Source organism: Chelonia mydas, chromosome 8 (assembly GCF_015237465.2).
Source record: "Chelonia mydas isolate rCheMyd1 chromosome 8, rCheMyd1.pri.v2, whole genome shotgun sequence".
Lineage (NCBI taxonomy): Eukaryota > Metazoa > Chordata > Testudines > Cheloniidae > Chelonia > Chelonia mydas.
Window position 1 is genome coordinate 51,010,020 of NC_057854.1, and position 18,623 is coordinate 51,028,642.

General features: G+C 41.9%; 1 protein-coding gene across 2 annotated transcripts in view; it reads right to left on the reverse strand.

Annotated features, from left to right (window-relative positions):
- The window catches only part of ABL2 (ABL proto-oncogene 2, non-receptor tyrosine kinase), a 70,138-nt gene that overhangs the window by 25,048 nt on the left and 26,467 nt on the right, over positions 1–18,623 (reverse strand). The window contains exon 1 of one of the 2 annotated variants that reach the window (XM_037907179.2): positions 4,337–4,999. The exons of the other annotated variant lie outside the window; for it this stretch is intronic. Coding sequence (XP_037763107.1) covers positions 4,337–4,439 — 103 coding nt within the window. The 5' untranslated portion in view covers positions 4,440–4,999. Of the gene's footprint in view, positions 1–4,336; positions 5,000–18,623 lie in introns of those variants that run through there. 2 annotated transcript variants of the gene reach the window in all.

Here is an 18,623-nt window from a genome sequence, read left to right on the forward strand (position 1 = left end):
CTGGGAGCCCCAGAGTGAAATGTGAGACAAGAGGTAAGAAGTGGCCCAAGGAAAACCACAGCAAATATAAAGGAGCAGACCCCACTGTTTGGTATAAGCCCCTAGAAAGGATCATCAAGCCTAGCAAGGGTGCTGTAGATTGTGCCAAGGACTGACTGAGGAGGAACCCTACAGAGGGTGGAAGGACTTCTTTCTGTTAAAGGCATTTTTGGACTTTTTGTTGGGACAACTGGGATGTTGGAAAGGGTGAACTAAAGATGATGACCTGGCTGCAGGGCTGAGTTACCAGGCAGAGAAAGCACCAGAGCGACCATTGGCAGGGGAGCTAGCCCAGCCAGAGCACTGTGATGCCACACCTGGCTAAGAGGGGACACCTAATGGTGAATGAACTCTGTTACCATGGATTATTTTTGTTGTATCTAAGGGGAGGTTTGATATGAAGAGACTAAAAGGGAAAGAGCTCTGTTTGAATTGGAAAAATATTTCGTAGTTTAAAAGAATTTGGTGAGAGTTTTTCCTGATAGCCTATATTTCCCCTTGCCCTCATTTGGCTATTATTGTTAAATTAATTGTAATACCATAGTGCCTAGGTGCCCTAGTCATGGACTGGGACTCTGTTGTGCTAAGCACTATACAAACATGAAACACAAAGGATAGTCCCTGCCCTGAAGAGTTACAATCTAAATAGCTAAGGCAGGCACAGGGTGCAGAAAGAGGTGGAACACACAAGAGTGAACAAATGTGATGGCAGCAAATACATCGGTTTCACTATTTATTTATGTGGTGGGTTTAGATACGAGGGCATCAGCTAAAGGGTCAGGGGATGCTGAAGGGGAGAAGAGGTCAAGGGGAGTGACGCTGGGGTGGAGAGACTGGGGATGTGGGGGAAGCAAAAAAAGTTGGTTTTTGTTGTTGTTTTTACACTGAGATGGCTGTCCTCATGTAAAATTGAATAGCTATTGATGTAAAATCCTAGTGGAGACAAGGCCCTGTAGTGTTTACCTCAGTGTGGCTAGTTGAGGAAAACCTCAGGTGGGAGTACAGGGTTAACCTTGATCAGCCACACTAAGGTAAACGCTACAGGTCCTTGTCTCCACTAGGATTTTACATCAATAGCTATCTTGACAAAAAAAAAAAAAAACACCTTTTTGTCACTGAAGGTTTAAGCTTCTTCATCTCATTACTCCTAAAATGTACACTGTTGCACTAGACTCTTCTTTCTGTCAATACCCTTCCAAACATTTGTAGACTTATGTATTCTTTACCTTGCCTCTGCACCCCTTTTGATGTTTCTGAAACAATAGATCATCCTTGTGGCACACATCATTTTTTGCTTCTTCCCCAATTCCAGACAACTTGTGAACCCCAAGTGCCCAGAACCAAATACAACATTCCTGTTGCCAGACTTATACCAGACTATATACTTATATATCATACAAAGAGACTACAGATCATCAAATTTGGATGTTTTAGGACAGTTGTTCTCAAACTTCTTTTTTCGCGGACCACTTGAAAATTGCTAAGGGTCTTGGCGGACCACTTAGTGATCTTTCCAAATGATGTTTGTACCGTTAGCTAACTATTATTGTAAGGGGCTTTGGATAAAAGAGCTATATAAAAAAACAACTCAATAATAAACTTTTGTTCTTCTACAAATAAAAGCACAACTCATATTTTAATATCAGTAGTCTTACCTTTCTAATGCAATGGATGTGCCCTCTCTCCCCCACCGTGGCAGCTCCCGAGCTGGGATTAGAAAAGGGGGGGGTCTCTCCCCCACCACAGACCTCACAGAGCTCAGGCTGGGAAGGAGGGCCATCTCTTCCCCGGCAGCTACAGCCCTGGAGCTGTCACCTCTTTCTCTGGCCACCACAGTCCTGCATATCCCAAATTCTCCCCACCCCCTCTTCTCAGCCTACTGCCCCCTCCCACCTACCTCCTATTCCCCCCCAAGGCCACTACCTCACCTTACATATGCATTTTCTCCAGGGTCGAGGCATCTAATTAGTGGAGCAATGCCTTTGCGGTTCCACTAATTAGGTGGATGGCCCTTCATTCTCTTGTGTGTGACTGCCCAGACACCCAGAGAAAACTATTCGCAGACCACCTGAATGGAGCTCACGGACCAGTGGTGGTCTACTGACCACAGTTTGAGAACCTCTGTTTTAGGGCTTAAATTGTTCACCAGTTGAAGTCAGGAAGGAAAACCCTCTATAGCGCACTAGCAAACAACTAGATATATTATGAAGACATTGCACCTTCCACTGAAACATTTGGCATTGCCATTTTTAGATGCTCAACTGCAGATTAGAGGACCCATTGCTCTTTTCCAGGAGATCAATTCTTATATTATAATCTGAGTGGAGGTGGTTCATTTATTGTTACAGTATAAGAGACTTCATCTTTCTCCCTAAAAACACCAGTAGTCTTGAAGCACCCTGGAGAGGAAAGGAGTGAATTGTTAAAATAAAAGCACCTAGAGAAGTGGGCTTTATTTCAATTTTAAAATATATTTTAAGGTGACATAAAAGACTTCCACTTATAGACTAGAGAGTTAACCTAGTAATCTAATAGTGGTGCGTCCACTACCATGTAGGAAAGTCATGTTGGAGGTGTCCTGGGAATGCTATGGAGACCAGGTGATCAGCCCAAGAAGAAGAAAGCATATCACTCACTTTACCCTTCAAGCCAATTAAACTCTGCAAGGAGTTTCATCCAACACCTTTAACCCAATAACAAATTAGAGGAGGGATATCTTTAGGGCTATCAGGCATACAAATGATTGAAGAAAAAAAACAATATTATTGGAAAAAAATATTAATAGAATTGGTAATAAAAACTTGTCATAGTGGGGGAAAAAATCTAAAATGACCCTATTAATATGCAATAATGAAGGTTGTTCTTGGGTGGGAGGAAAAAGAGCAGCAAACATAGCCAACTTTCAGTACTTTAGCTTTGTGAAACCCAAAGAGCAAATATCTTGGATATTTGCAAAAGTGACCTGCTTTATGAGAGCTGAGAAAATCCATAATGGCAAGTCTATGTTACCACCACACTCGAGCAGCAGCAAAACTACAGACACAATGACAAGTTGGGGTAAAAGAGGCAATACGAAGAGACACAGGCTTGAACGATAGCTGAGGAACTGCGTGTACACTTATGATGAGAAATCTAGTACAGCTACATCCCCATTAGCAGAACAGATTCCACTAAGGCCTTGTCTACACTACTGGGGTAAGTCAACCTAAGTTACGCTACTCCAGCTACGTGAATAACGTAACAGAAGTCGACATAGCTTAGGTTGACTTACTGGGTGTCTACACCGTACTGCGTCTATGGGGGACACTCTCCTGGCAACTTGCCTTACTCTTCTCATTCTCGTGGAGTACCAGAGTCAACCAGAGAGCACTCTGCAGTCGATTTAGCAGGTCTTCATGAGACCCGCTAAATCAACCCCCGATGCATCAATTGCAGCAGCATCAATCCCCAGTAAGTGTAAACAGTAAGGAGGTCTAGGTAAGGGTACATCTTCAAATATTAAATTATGGCAACTTATAACTTCAAAGTGATATTCTGCATATCAGGGAGCTTAGGAAAGAGGAAGCTAAAAATAGTCACTTTTGGCATGTGAGAACTACACATTTCTCCTCTTCCACAGAATTCCAAGGTATAAAGTCATTTAGACAGACTTACTACCACAAGTCAAGTGGTTGTCAACTGTATAATCTATTTCAAAGTGGCCCAAATGAACCTTCTACAATTCTGGAAAAGGTTGAGAGCGCCAATATACATTTCCAGAAATATTAAACATGTAGAATGACAGATGGAAACAATTTGGGGGGAGGACACAGACTAATTTTACTGCAAAAGTAATATCTGAAAAGTGCACCCATCTAAGATTAAGTGAGCTAGAAGCATCAATGCTAACAGAATAGCTACCTGGCAAAGTGAGTTTGTTCTGCAGATGTCAAGTAGCAGCTATTCACATCCTCAGACAATATCCCAAATTATTTGATCTCCAAATCATATTTCAGTGATTTGAAGTAATTCTTTCCAACTCACGATTTTATCATGACTCCTGTAACGTTTGGTATTTTTCTTGAAGTCCAAACTCATGGAATAGTATGAGTGCATTAGAATCTCAGTTGTTTGTTTTTGTTGTGTTTTTAAGATAAGTTTCTAGCCCTCAGAGTTGCAGAGAAAGGCTTGATAATATGAGCTAAAAATCTCAAAAGTCAGAAAGGAAATACCAAAATGATTTTTAAAGTCAAATCTCATGGTTTTTTGAGGTGTGACTGATGATTTTATAACGTTAGGGTTTGGCAATACTGCTTACCTTTCTGAGGATATTCCGAGGGCAAAGTTCCCCAGGTGAGCTGATACAATCTGAGTTTCCAGTACATCAGTTTAACTCTTAAACGCAATCCCAAGATGCTCATTAGCGCAGGACTCACTGCTCAATTCCATCAAACCAGAATGAATATTCAATAACTACCAAGTCTATACAGTCACTAGAAACACCAACACTGGCTTTAACAAAGTTTCCAAAAACTCATACGTGTAGCACCGGCTGCCACATGTTGTTCAAGAGTATAGCTATTTTCTTTGTTTGACCAAAACAGATTTTATAATACTTTTTTTGTTTAAACACAAGAAAAATATTTTTAAAATGTGACGTCTTTCATGCCCCTCACTCCTTCGGATGCTTTTATGTTGAAAGAGCAAATAAGCTGAAATTTTTCTTTTCTTTCCAAAAAACGACAAGCTCAAGCATGTATACTCCTGCCCTCAGCCCATAAAAATGAGAGCAGACCAGGCAATGATATTAAGAATTTTTCTGGTTCTCACATCTAGAGCTTGAAACCTCACACTGTGAATCTGATATTCACAGCAAAACAACTCAGTCTTCTTTTATGCTGAGAGTTATAGTTGTGCCAGCTCTGTCTCTCTGTCTTCTCCAGTTTCTGAGAGAACCTTCTGAGTGGAAGAAAGTGTATATGTAATCACAGATATGCACGCATACACACTATATTTAGGTACTGGCTGCAGTGTCATTTCCTGTTGGCTAAACCAAGACACTTCTAATTGGTTCAGTTGATGCAGACAAGGGACTCCATTCACAAGCCTGATTCCTGCAGCTGCTAAATGTCGAAGGTATCAATAGCACCCTCCAAGAGGGGAATTCATAGCTTTTCAGTTTCAGGCTTATGTCACTGCGTTTGTTTTTTTCAAATCTGCTGGCAGCAGTATTTACTCACCATGCCTTTGCGCCCAGCACTTAGGGACACAATGCACTCATTGAAATTACATGAGCTCAGAAGGAAGGTCTTCTTTTCTGGCTTGTAGGTGAAACAGCTACTTAGCCCAGCAAGCTTCACTAAAGAACTTAAACAGGTACAAAAAGTTACACTTGATACTGTGCATGTTAAAAGTAATCAGTGTTACACAGAGAACACAAAAAAAAAAAAAAGATGGTGAACAGAGAATTAATCAGATGCCAACTTTGGACTGTTTCTTTGCCAATTAAATGTACTACAATATTAACACTGGTACCAGGCCTACTAGGGAGTCAATGGAGGACAAGGAAATTGCAAAGAAATTGAAGATGCCAATCCAAGATCTACTCTTTGAGGTAATAAGGAGTAGGTACCACCAGAGATTGAAGTATCAAAAGTAGTAGTATTGGAACAAATAGATAAACTTAAGAACAAATTATTACTAGGACTGGATACATGAATGACTTGAGGTGGAACCTGAAGTCACTGAAGTGCTAACAAAATATAGCCATTTAAATGCTCGAGGACAGTAAATGTTTTACCTATTGCTGAATAGAAGTGATGCTGAGAATCTCAGATCAGTCAGCCCACTTTCAAATATCAGGAAAACTGGATGAAACTATGATTAAAAATAGAATGATAATTATATGATAGGGACAAGCCAGCACCACTTATACAAAGTAAATCATGCCTCTCTAATCTATTAGAACTCTGAGAATGTAAACTAAACAAAAGGAGAAACAGTTGACAATTTGTACTTTCAGCAAGCCTTTGATAAAGTCTCTTGTTAGTGGCTATTAAGTTAATTAGGTTGTCATGAAGTCTGACGTAAAATCATATTGCCTCTATATAAATCCATGGTACGCCTGCACATGGATGTGGTCACCCCATCTCTAAAAAGATAAATTAGAATTCAAAAAGGTTCAGAAAAGGAAAAAAAAGATTAGGGGTATGGAATGGCTTCCATATGAGGAGAGATTAATAAGACTGGGACTTTTTAACTTGGAAAAAGATGACTAAGGGGGGGGATATGGTAGAGGTCTATACAATCATGACTGGTGTGGAGAAAGTAAATAAGCAAGTGTTATTTGCTCCTTCTCAAAACACAAGAACTAGGGGTCACCAAACGAAATTAATAGGTACCAGGTTTAAAACAAATAAAAGGAAGTATTTTTTCACACAACGCACAGTCTGTGGAACTCTTTATCAGAGGATGTTGTGAAGGCCAAGACTAAAACAGGGTTAAAAAAAGAACTAGGTAAGTTCATGGAGGATAGGTCCATCAATGGCTATTAGCCATTGATGGAGGATAGGTCCATCAATGGCTATTAGCCAGGATGGGCAGGGACGGTGTCCCTAGTCTCTGTTTGCCAGAAGCTGGGAATGGGCGACGGGATGGATCACTTGATGATTACCTGTTCTGTTCATTCTCTCTGGGGCACCTGGCATTGGCCACTGTCAGAAGACAGGATACTGGGCTAGATGGACCTTTGGTCTGACCCAGTATGGCCACTCTTATGTAAATTATTGTCATATGTCAGTAACTGATTTATAGCTAGAAAGTAGGAATAAATTATCAATATTTTGGATGGTACAATGTTTTAACAATAGGGATCCAGAAGGTTACATGCTTACTAAATTTGTTAGTCTCTAAAGTGCCACAAGTACTCCTTTTCTTTATGCTAGAACCAGTGTTGCTAATTATAGTTCAGGATCTGGAAATGGGGATGAATGCTGAGATACCAACATTTGCAGAGGACAAAATTATTTAATTTACTAAAACTCAAATGGTGCTAACAAACCATTAAATTAATGGGAAACATGAATGCAGAGAAAATTCAGTATTGACAAATGCAAGATAATGCACACTGGAGGGAATAACTTGAAATACCCATGAACATTGCTGGGTTCTAAATTAACTGTAGTCATTCAGAAAAAGACCTTGGCATCATTGAGGACATCTCAATTAAAATACCTGCTCAAATGACCAGCAACGGTCAAAAAAAAGGCAGACAGATCATCTTATGATATAAAGAATATGATAGAAAACAACGCTGAGAATAAAATAACACCACTATATAAGTCAAGGGTATACTCTCACCTGGAATGCTGTGTTCAGATCTGGTCACCTTATGTCAAAAAGATATAGCAGAAATAGAAGGGATTCAGAGAAGCACAATAAAATTTAGAGGCACAGAAAGATTTCTGTTTAGAAAGGAGAAATTATAGTGGTGTACAAAAGAGTGAATAGCATAGAGAAGGCAAACAAATACCAGATTTATCTTATTATAAAACAAGAACATGTGACTATTCCATGACTGAAAGGCAACAAAAAACTAATACAAGGATTTATTTCTGCCACCCCCAAAGAAGTGTAAACGCAAGTTGTATGGCTTAAAATAATCACTAACTGATGGGGATAAGGAAGAAACCCTGTGAGCAGATTATTCCATAATTGTCGATTGTGGTGCTTCTTGCACTCTCCTCTGAAGAATATAGACCCGTCCAGAGACAGGATAGTGGAACAGACTGTCCACTTGTCTGAATCCATATGGGAACTCCTATATTCATCGAAACGCATATGTCCACAATATACCCAGGATCTGCCACTGACTCACTGCGTGACCTTGGGCAACAAAATTTCTTGTAATTCAGTTTATATTTATCTGTAAAATTAATACAATTCCTATTTTGTATGGGGGTTAAGAGGATCAATCTATGATTGTAAAGAACTTTGAGGTCTTTGGAGGACAAGAGCTATATTAAATGTAAAACAGCTTATCAAAGTGGGACAATACAAACCCCTTCCTATTCACCCCGAATTGGAGATGAAATGGTTCACCACATCTGTGATTCCAGTTATTAGAAGAGTGTAAATTTTAAGTATTGTTTACACAAACCAACTAATACACTAAGCTTAATAATCAGAATGAAAGTTACATCAATACTACTAAGCTCGTCACAGTCAACCATCTGCAGTTTAAGAAAACAGAACAGTTAAATACTCTATTGTATACTGTATTTGGCTTTAGTTTATTCAACAGAAAGTTAACTAATAATGTGAGAAATGTCCCTTTCTGTGTTCCTCCTGCTGTGATAAGAACTTTTCTTTCTTGGTTTTACTCCACTTTCTCCTCTTCTCTTTCCTATAATAAATCCAGGCGTCTCTCTTCCTGCATCATTTCTGTCTTTTCTCCCCTTCTTCTGATCGCCACATCTCTTGCTATCCCTTTTCCCTTCCCTCCTGCCCTACATTTTCTCTTTCTCCAAAGTCCCTCTATATATCCTATTTCTATTCTGAAATAGTCTATCCACCCAGGCCTTTTCTACCCTATAAAGTTGTGCTGCTTTATCTATACCAGTATTGTTAAAGCAGTACAACCCTTCTAGCATGGATGCAGTTATACTGGTATAAAAGTGCTTATACCTTATTCCGGGGTGGGCAAACTTTTTGGCCGGAGGGCCACATCGAGGAATAGAAATTGTATGGTGGGCCATGAATGCTCACAAAATTGAGGTTGGGGTGCAGGAGGGGCTGCAGGCTCTGGGGTGGGGCTGGGGACGAGGAGTTTGGGGTGTAGGAGGGTGCTCCAGGCTGGGACCGAGGGTTCGGAGGGTGGGAGCGGGATTAGGGCAGGAGCGTGGGGAGAGGCTCGGGGGAAGCAGTGGCATGTTCCTTCTCTGGCTTCTACATGGAGGCGTGGCCAGGCAGCTCTGCACACTGCTCCGTCCGCAGGCACCACCCCTGCAGTTCCCATTGGAGTGAGTAGGAGCCGGAGTGGGGCCGAGCTGCGTGGTCTGGCCCCCCCACCCAGCGCCCTGGCTGGAGTGGGGGCAAGCCGCGTGGTCCGGCCCCCAACCCAGCACCCTGGCTGAAGCGCCAGAGAGCCACATGGTAAGGCTCGCGAGCCAGCTTAAAACGTCCTGCAGGCCGAATGCAGCCCGCGGGCCGTAATTTGCTCACCCCTGCTTTAGCCAGAGGACTAAATCTAATAGCCAAACACATTGCCCATCCCACCTACTTGCTGAGAAGCACCAGGTAAGTTTCCTGCTAAGGTGTTGACCCTGAACCCTGCTTGGAGGCTTCATTTTTCACAGTTTCCAGCCTGATAAATCTGAAGACCCCCCAACCCAGACTCTACATGAAACTGGAAGAAAGCAGCAGCATTATCTGTTCCTCTCACACCCCTGAACCTCCTAGCTAAATCAACGAGATGGGGACAATATTAATTACTTTTCCAACTCTTCTTCCCACCCCCCACCCACCATCAGGGTTTAGGCCCCATCCTTCCACGCCTGCCCTCTGCTGCTGCTCATAGTTTCCTCAAACACCAGCATAACAAAAATGACTTGAGTCCTGCCAATCTCACTGTTGCTCACAGAACTTTGAATGGAAGCAGTAAAAACTGACAAATTGGGTCAATTTCATTCTGGTGTAGATGAGGATAGCTCTGAGCAGCAGAAAATGATCTCACTTCATTGCTTATATTTGCAACACTCAGAATTACATTTGGCTCACTTCTCTGGTTCAGTAGGATGGAACAACAACTCATGTTGACACAGTCAGGGAATAAGACCCACTTCTGGTTATTTAAAGATACCTTCGCCCACGTAGTTCTGCACATAGCTGTTTAAACACTATCCCTGCTGCCACCGTTTGTGGTGGTGTGACTGGGATGCCAAAAAGGATTGGGCAAGGCAGTGTCAGCTATTTGTAACGGGAGGCCAGGTTAACCGCCATCACTACTATGTCTGTCTTTGTGTGCTGCCTCTCATGACTCATTTTCCATATATTCTGAAGGAGGAAGGAAGAGGGAGAGTTTGAAACTCCCACTGGGAGGTCTAATGTTGCTGCCGAGTAAAACAATCCATTTCCTCCTTTTTCCTATGTAACAGTAAGGTTAGTTTTCAAATGAAATTAGGCTGTAATATCAACCTCTGTGGACTTTACTGTGACAAAGACTTTGCTTTTCTGTAGAGAGACTACAAGCAAAGTGTCCTAAGCCATGCAACATGAAGTATGTGGCCTTGTTTAAAGCATTTTTCCCACCACTGGTCTAGAACCAATGAAGCTGTCTACCAGTGGTAGTGTTTATAATTTTTATTGACTTGCAGGTTCATTATGGTTGGGTGGTATTTTGTTGATTTTTTAAGTTATGCCACGGATACCCAAAGCATATGGAGAGACACTCGGTATATAAATAAGTAAGAAGTGCTTTCAAGGCACAAGCTTTTTATCACCAAGTCATCTAAATCTGCTCAGAGCAAAGTTGGATCCCCACAAGGATAAAAATGCTTGCAACCTGTTTCTCTAATATTTCCACCATGTCTACCATTTGATAGACAAAGGATAATTACCCAGTGTTCTGAGCAGGCTTGTACATCCCATATTGAAGTGCCTGCTGCCGCAGCTTCACTGTTTTGGGACCCGCAAGCAGGTAGATTAAGTCTAGCTTGGGTATGTCTACACAAGCTGCAATCTATGACTGCTGTATAGACATACCCAAAGAATTGGAGGTTTGCTCTCATTGTATAAACTAGCAAATTGTACTTGTTGCTGACAACAGGAGAGGTGAACTGGTTCTGAATGCTCTTTGATGGCAAGTATAGATCTGAACAAACCCTATTCATCAAGATCTCTAGGGAAAATACTAAGAAAATTAAGCCATGTCATTCCTTAAAAGGAAAAGGCTTCCTTTGGTCACATGGAGTAAATCTGTATGGCAGACACATCCAAGTTAGTGTACTGCTTTGGAGGATCACCCAGGTAAATTTTATATTACATATCTTTCAGATAGAGCCAGTATAAAATCCCTACAGGAAGACTGACATGCTGTGAAACAGTTTTGTAAATTATTAATTGATATGATAATAAGCATGTTAGACTTGTAAACGTTGTGCCAAGACTAAATCCCCTCCAGAGGGAGAAGGGAAATATCTAAGAAAGCACTTTACTCACTGTTTTGAAACGCAAGGTAGCATTTGCTTTTGCTACTAAGCCCTTTTATTTTGTTAAGGTTTTTCTAAGATTGTCTGGTTGGTTTTTGCCTCCCTGCCACCCCTCTCTTGCTTTCCACAAAACAAGATTCCCAGTTGTTGCATGCCTACACAGGTTTGGCAAGACAGCTGACTGCTTGGATTACACTGGGCTGCATTGTATCCCTTTAAGAATGAGCCACACTTCTTCTAAGTACCTCCTTTGGGACCAGAGTTCAGTACATGCAGTGAAGTCAGTCTGGCTCTGTTTAACTTGGGAATTCCAAGATGACAGGAATATTGAAAAAGATTTTTCACAAGAACAAAAGTTCCTCCTTGATATAAAGAACTGTTTAGTTGTGCAACTAAAGCTTTAGCACTGTGTTAGCGAACACACTAACTTCCTTTCAAACTCTTTGTAAACAGATTTGTTTTGTCCAAGATGAGCATCTTAAGTGGGTGTTGACATATATTTTGGCTCCAGTTCACTATGTGAATCATCTGACTATTTAACAGCTTTATAAGACATGTCTTACATTTTTAAGAGACTAAATTCTGCTTGGGGTAGTTGTATCATCTAGTGATATTTTGTTCGTCTCAAGAAGCAGCTTTGTTCTTTTTTTATATGTGGGAGAAGATTTTTTATTTCCTTGAATTATGACATTTTCCTTGAATTATGACATTATGGTCTCTGTCTAAAAAGCTCTATCTTTTTCCAGTAGCTGTAGCCCTCCTCGAGGATGTGACTCAGGAAAGTAGGCTGCTTTTTCACCCCCTCATTGTTTCTAGACAAGTGGTTCTCAACCTTTTCCATGCTAGGGCTGCCTTGGGACCACTCTCTCATTTAGCAGCTTTGGAAGGGCAAGGAAGTTGCAAGCTTCTTAACATCTTTTTGCAACCCCAGTTGAGAACCCTGGTTCCAGAACAGAGGTGGGCAAACTTTTTGACCTGAGGGCCACATCTGGGAATAGAAATTGTATGGCGGGCAGAAGCTATCAGAAGCCTGCATCACAAGAAAGGGAAAAAAATTCATAGGCAGGAATTGTAGACCAAGCTGGATGAGCAAGCATCTCAGAGAGGTGATTAAGAAACAGCAGAAAGCATACAGGGAGTGGAAGATGGGAGGGATCAGAAAGGAAAGCTACCTTATTGAGGTCAGAACATGTAGGGATAAAGTGAGACAGGCTAAAAGTCAAGTAGAGTTGGACTTTGCAAAGGGAATTAAAACCAATAGTAAAAGGTTCTATGGCCATATAAATAAGAAGAAAACAAAGAAAGAAGAAGTGGGACCGCGAAACACTGAGGATGGAGTGGAGGTTAAGGATAATCTAGGCATGGCCCAATATCTAAACAAATACTTTGCCTCAGTCTTTAATAAGGCTAATGAGGATGTTAGGGATAATGGTAGCATGACAAATGGGAATGAGGATATGGAGGTAGATATTACCATATCTGAGGTAGAAGAGAAACTCGAACAGCTTAATGGGACTAAATCGGGAGGCCCAGACAATCTTCATCCAAGAATATTAAAGGAATTGGCACATGAAATTGCAAGCCCATTAACAAGAAGTTTTAATGAATCTGTAAACTCAGGGGTTGTACCGTATGATTGGAGAATTGCTAACATAGTTCCTATTTTTAAGAAAGGAAAAAAAAAGTGATCCGGGTAACTACAGGCCTGTTAGTTTGACATCTGTAGTATGCAAGGTCTCGGAAAAAATTCTGAAGGAGAAAGTAGTTAAGGACATTGAGGTCAAAGGTAAATGGGACAAAATACAACATGGTTTTACAAGCAGTAGATCGTGCCAAACCAACCTGATCTCCTCTTTTAAGAAAGTAACAGATTTTTTAGACAAAGGAAACACAGTGGATCTAATTTACCTAGATTTCAGTAAGGAGTTTGATACCGTGCCACATGGGGAATTATTAGTTAAATTGGATAAGATGGGGATCAATATGAAAATTGAAAGGTGGATAAGGAAATGGTTAACAGGGAGACTACAGCAGGTCCTACTGAAAGGTGAACTGTCAGGCTGGGGGGAGGTTACTAGTGGAGTTCCTCAGGGATCAGTTTTCGGACAAATCTTATTTAATCTTTTTATTCCTGACCTCGGCACAAAAAGTGGGAGTGTGCTAAGTTTGCAGATGATACAAAGCTGGGAGGTATTGCCAATTTAGAGAGAGACCGGGATATCATACAGGAATCTGGATGACCTTGTAAACTGGAGTAATAGTAATAGGATGAAATTTAATAGTGAGAAGTGTAAGGTCATGTATTTAGGGATTAACAACAAGAATTTTAGTTATAAGCTGGGGACACATCAATTAGAAGTAACGGAGGAGGAGAAGGACCTTGGAGTATTGGTTGATCATAGGATGACTATGAGCCGCCAATGTGATATGGCCGTGAAAAAAGCTAATGTGGTCTTGGGATGCATTAGGTGAGATATTTCCAGTAGAGATAAGGAGGTTTTAGTACCGTTATACAAGGCACTGGTGAGACCTCACCTGGAATACTGTGTGCAGTTCTGGTCTCCCATGTTTAAGAAGGAAGAATTCAAACTGGAACGGGTACAGAGAAGGGCTACTAGGATGATCCGAGGAATGGAAAACCTGTCTTGTGAAAGGAGACTCAAGGAGCTTGGCTTGTTTAGCCTAGCTAAAAGAAGGTTGAGGGGAGATATGATTGCTCTCTATAAATATATCAGAGGAATAAATACTGGAGAAGGAGAGAATTATTTAAGCTCAGTACCAATGTGGACACAAGAACAAATGGATATAAACTGGTCATCGGGAAGTTTAGACTTGAAATTAGATGAAGGTTTCTAACCATCAGAGGAGTGAAGTTTTGGAATAGCCTTCCAAGGGAAGCAGTGGGGGCAAAAGACCTATCTGGCTTTAAGATTAAACTCGATAAGTTTATGGAGGAGATGATATGATGGGATAACATGATTTTGGCAATTAATTGATCTTTAAATATTCATGGTAAATAGGCCCAATGGCCTGTGATGGGATGTTAGATGGGGTGGGAGCTGAGTTACTACAGAGAATTCTTTCCTGGGTATCTGGCTGCTGAATCTTGCCCATATGCTCCGGGTTCAACTGATCGCCATATTTGGGGTCGGGAAGGAATTTTCCTCCAGGGCAGATTGGAAGAGGCCCTGGAGGTTTTTCACCTTCCTCTGTAGCATGGGGCACGGGTCACTTGCTGGAGGATTCTCTGCTCCTTGAAGTCTTTAAACCACGATTTGAGGACTTCAATAGCTCAGACATAGGTGAGAGGTTTATCGCAGGAGTGGGTGGGTGAGATTCTGTGGCCTGCGTTGTGCAGGGGGTCAGACTAGATGATCATAATGGTCCCTTCTGACCTTGGTATCTATGAATCTATGAATGCCCACAAAATTGGGGTTGGGATGTGTGAGGGAGTGAGGGCTCTGGTTGGGGGTGCAGGAGCATGCTCAGGGCTGGGACTGAGGGGTTTAGGAAGGCAGGAGGGGGATCAGGGCTCGCGCAGGGGGTAGGGGTGCAGGGAGAGGCTCAGAGGTGCAGGCTTCGGGCAATGCTTACCTCAAGTGGCTCCCAGAAGCAGCAGCATGTCCCTTCTCTGGCTCCTACACGGAAGCGCAGCCAGGCGGCTCTACACGCTGCCCTGTCCACAGGCATTGCCCCTGCAGTCCCCATTGACTGTGGTTCCCAGCCAACGGGAGCTGCGGGGGCAGTGCTTGAGGTGGGGCCAGTGCCTGGAGCCCCCTGGCTGCCCCTACACGTAGGAGGGGGAAGGGGGCCATGCCACTGCTTCCGGGAGCCGTGTGGAGCAGCCCCTGACCCTGCTCCCTGGCTGGTGCTGGGCAAGCCCCAGACCCTGCTCCCCAGTGGGAGCTTGAGGACTGGATTAAAATGGCCCATGGTTTGCCCATCCCTGTTCTAGAACATTATTTTAACAACACTTTGCACTTCTAGAGCACCTTATCCAACCCTGTAAATGCTCTGTAAGCTTCACAATACTCCCTTGAGATAACTAAGAATTATTAGCTGCTTTTCACAAATGAAGAACTGAGGTACAGAGGCTGCAACTTGCCCAAGGTTATGCAGCAAGTCAGTGGCAGATCCAGAAACAACCTATAACTTCTGACTGCCAGTGTTGTACAACAGCCTCTATATAATGGACCCTTTAGCTTATAATAGAAAGTTGCTCTAATGCTAATGCTTTGTGAAATAGTTCAGTTTAAAATTTCTTTAGAATAATTATGCACTTCCTACTGAGCCTCAGCACTGCCAGAACGGTGCAGAGTTCCTATTGTTTACAAATTAAATGTCAGCCATGTTTGCCATACTGTTAAGTCAACATAGCAATAAAAATTTTGTTATTAAGTACCTATAGCCTCCCAATGCTTTCAGATAGCACCTTCCAGCAGCACATCCTAGGGGAAATGTGAGTTAAACCATATCTCCCAATAAACCTACCTCTAAAAACAAAGTATAAACACCGCACATTTTTGTGTTTTTCTTTTTGACGAACCAGTGAACAGTAGTTTCAATAAACATGTGAACTTCAAGATCTGGAGTCTGGAAAAGTTAAGTAATATGGCAAATTACAAATCATATTGATCAAAGGCATTTAGCTAAACAGAGAATCATCACCACACTTACAAGGACTGACTAATCAAGGCTAGTATATCCTTTCACGATTGACATCAAATTCAAATTTGGCAATTTAGCCAAACTCTATCCCTTCTTCCGCCAAAGGGAGATCAGGTGTAAGTGATGCACAGCAACCAGTGGAACAATTGTTAGCAGCAGTAGAATTTCTCCCCATTTTTTAGAAAGTGATTAATTTAATAGTTTTGCCCATAGAAGCAAGAGATTTATGGCAGGAAATCAAACCTAATAACCCATTTTTACCTGTTTATTTAAGTGTAAAGTGACTTTCCCTAATTCAGCTTAAATGACAGCTCCACAAACATTCCCTTTAGCCATCACTCATACTGATTCAGCCATAGTACTGCATAGCAACATCAAATCCCCTATTCATTTACAATGGATTCTTTCTAACCAATCAATCCCTACATTAAAGTGATACATATACTTAAATCGGAAGAAACCTGGCAGTGGTACAGTGGCAACTGACAGAATCACTATAAGGGTGTGGAGAAAATAAAGTGAAGGAAGGTTCCTAGATTTTAACGCCAGAAGGAACCATTGTAATCATCTAGTCTGATCTCCTAACACAGGCCATAGAGCTTCCCCAAAATAATTCCTTTTGAACTAAAACATATCTTTTAAAAACAAACAAACAACAAACATCCCACAGGTAAAAGGCAAAGGAATATCCCTGCTATGAAAGCAAAGTCTCAGTACAAAAGTCTCCTATTCCTCCACAAACTTCTGTTTATAATTATCTGTCACTAACTTCAGCCACATTTGAGTTCCAAGGATGTTGAAAAAAAGGGCGGGGGGGTGTTGTTGTTGAAGGCAATTTTGCTGCAGACATGTCATGACTCTAGCCGTATGAAAATCCTATGGAAGCTCCTATTAAAAGGAGCTTGGAAGCTGATTTACAAAGATCTCCACAAAAATTGGCAATGGGCATGTGTAGTATCTGAAACCATTTAACTCATTTTTTGAGAATGATTAGATTACAAGTTGGCTCTGTCCTGATAAAAATTTAGTTGCAGATCTGTATTGTCTACTCCTACTTCCCATCCTCTCCCTCTGCTCTATGTCTCAAAAGAAAGAGTGGGTTTCAACATAAAGTGACAATTTATTTCTTTTGAAAGAGACCAGTATTTCTAAAATAAGGTTTTCAACAGCGACAGCTGGTGTAGCAACATGTTACTAATGCTAATATTGGAGCCCCCTTGTTCCACAACTGACTTCAGACCACTGGCATTATTATGTTTGCTTTAGTTAGTGTGCCAATAAAAGAAAAATGCAGCACTGAGAAAGAGATGATAGGATGATACTCAACAATATTTAATAGAGTACAGGTGTGTACTCTAAAGGCAAAACTGACTCACCCAATTAGAATGTATTAATTGACAGGTATAGTATATAAAGATAACTAGGGAGAATTATGAACAAGCTTGGCTTTGTTCTTCACATACAAAGTGACTTTCTGTCCTAGTCTGAGCCAAATATATAAAATGTGGGTCAATTCTTCAAGTTAAATTAGGGTAGGGATTGTGTCATGGTAACACTGATCCTTGGAGAGAAGAGGCTAGTGCTCCTGAGACTGGTCGGTGGAACCTCAATTAGAGTCTTAGTGACTCCTTTTAACCTCAGAGGGAGGAGACCAGCAGGTGAGAGCTGTTTGAAACCAGGAGAGACAGTGACCTGGAGAGCCAGAGCTGCCTGAAAGAGAATGGCAGGTAAGCACTGCCTGAGAGCACAGACTCGAGGACCAAGGAAAGGGGCAAGTGAGAGCTGCCTGTGAGAGACAGGGAAGCTGCAGAAAGCTCTATAGGCTCTCTCTGGGAATAAAGAGGAATTGGCTAGGCAGCCAGCAGAGGCCTGGCCTGATGACTTGCAGGAGCAGGAGGCTGACAAAGGTTGAGGCCTAGGAGACCAGAGGGGCTAGTCTGCTGACCTTCCTGAGCTGGAAAGCTGGCGGTGGGAGGCTGAAAAGGGGGGAGGACTAGGAGACCAGTGGAGGGGTTAGCTTGCTGTCTTTACCAAGCCAGAGAACCAGTGCCAGGTGGGTGGCTGGGAGAGAGGGGCCCTGGAACAAGGGCAGAAAGGAACTGGGAGATGAGTGCTCTTAGAGTCATAGGTGGGTGACCTGGAAATGGTGTTCCTGGAGAGGGGCATGGAAAAATCCCTGTTGTTAACTAGTACTATGGGAATTTGAAGAATGGCTTTACCATGAGGTTTCTACAAACTACTGTCCATTTACAAGAATTATGCCTAGAAATGGGTCTTAGTATTGGACAATGCAAGGGACTATGCTTTTTATGACCGGACTAAGAAAGAACTGAGGCAGGCAAACATGCTGTGCTGTGCCACAGCCTACTGCAAAAGGGCACCCCACCCTGGGGCTGCCTTTTGACAGAATGTTCATTTGGGGTCTGGTGGTCAATTTAGCTTCTAGGGGACACTTTTCCAGTATTACAGAACCACTACATTATTTAGTCAGATTCTTAATCTAGGCTCCAGCAAAGGCCAAAACTGGAAAATCAAGAGGTATAGGTATTGATAGAGCTGGAGGAGTTCATGTCCCTAAAATGAACCACCACCTAAAGTGCATTGGCAGAGCATATGAAGAAACTTTGTACAGTACATATCAACATTCACTGTGTCTTGCTTTGACAGAAGTAGAAGTCCCCAGTCTCATGAGCACTAAGATTCAATCTCCACACTCACAGGCAAGAAAAA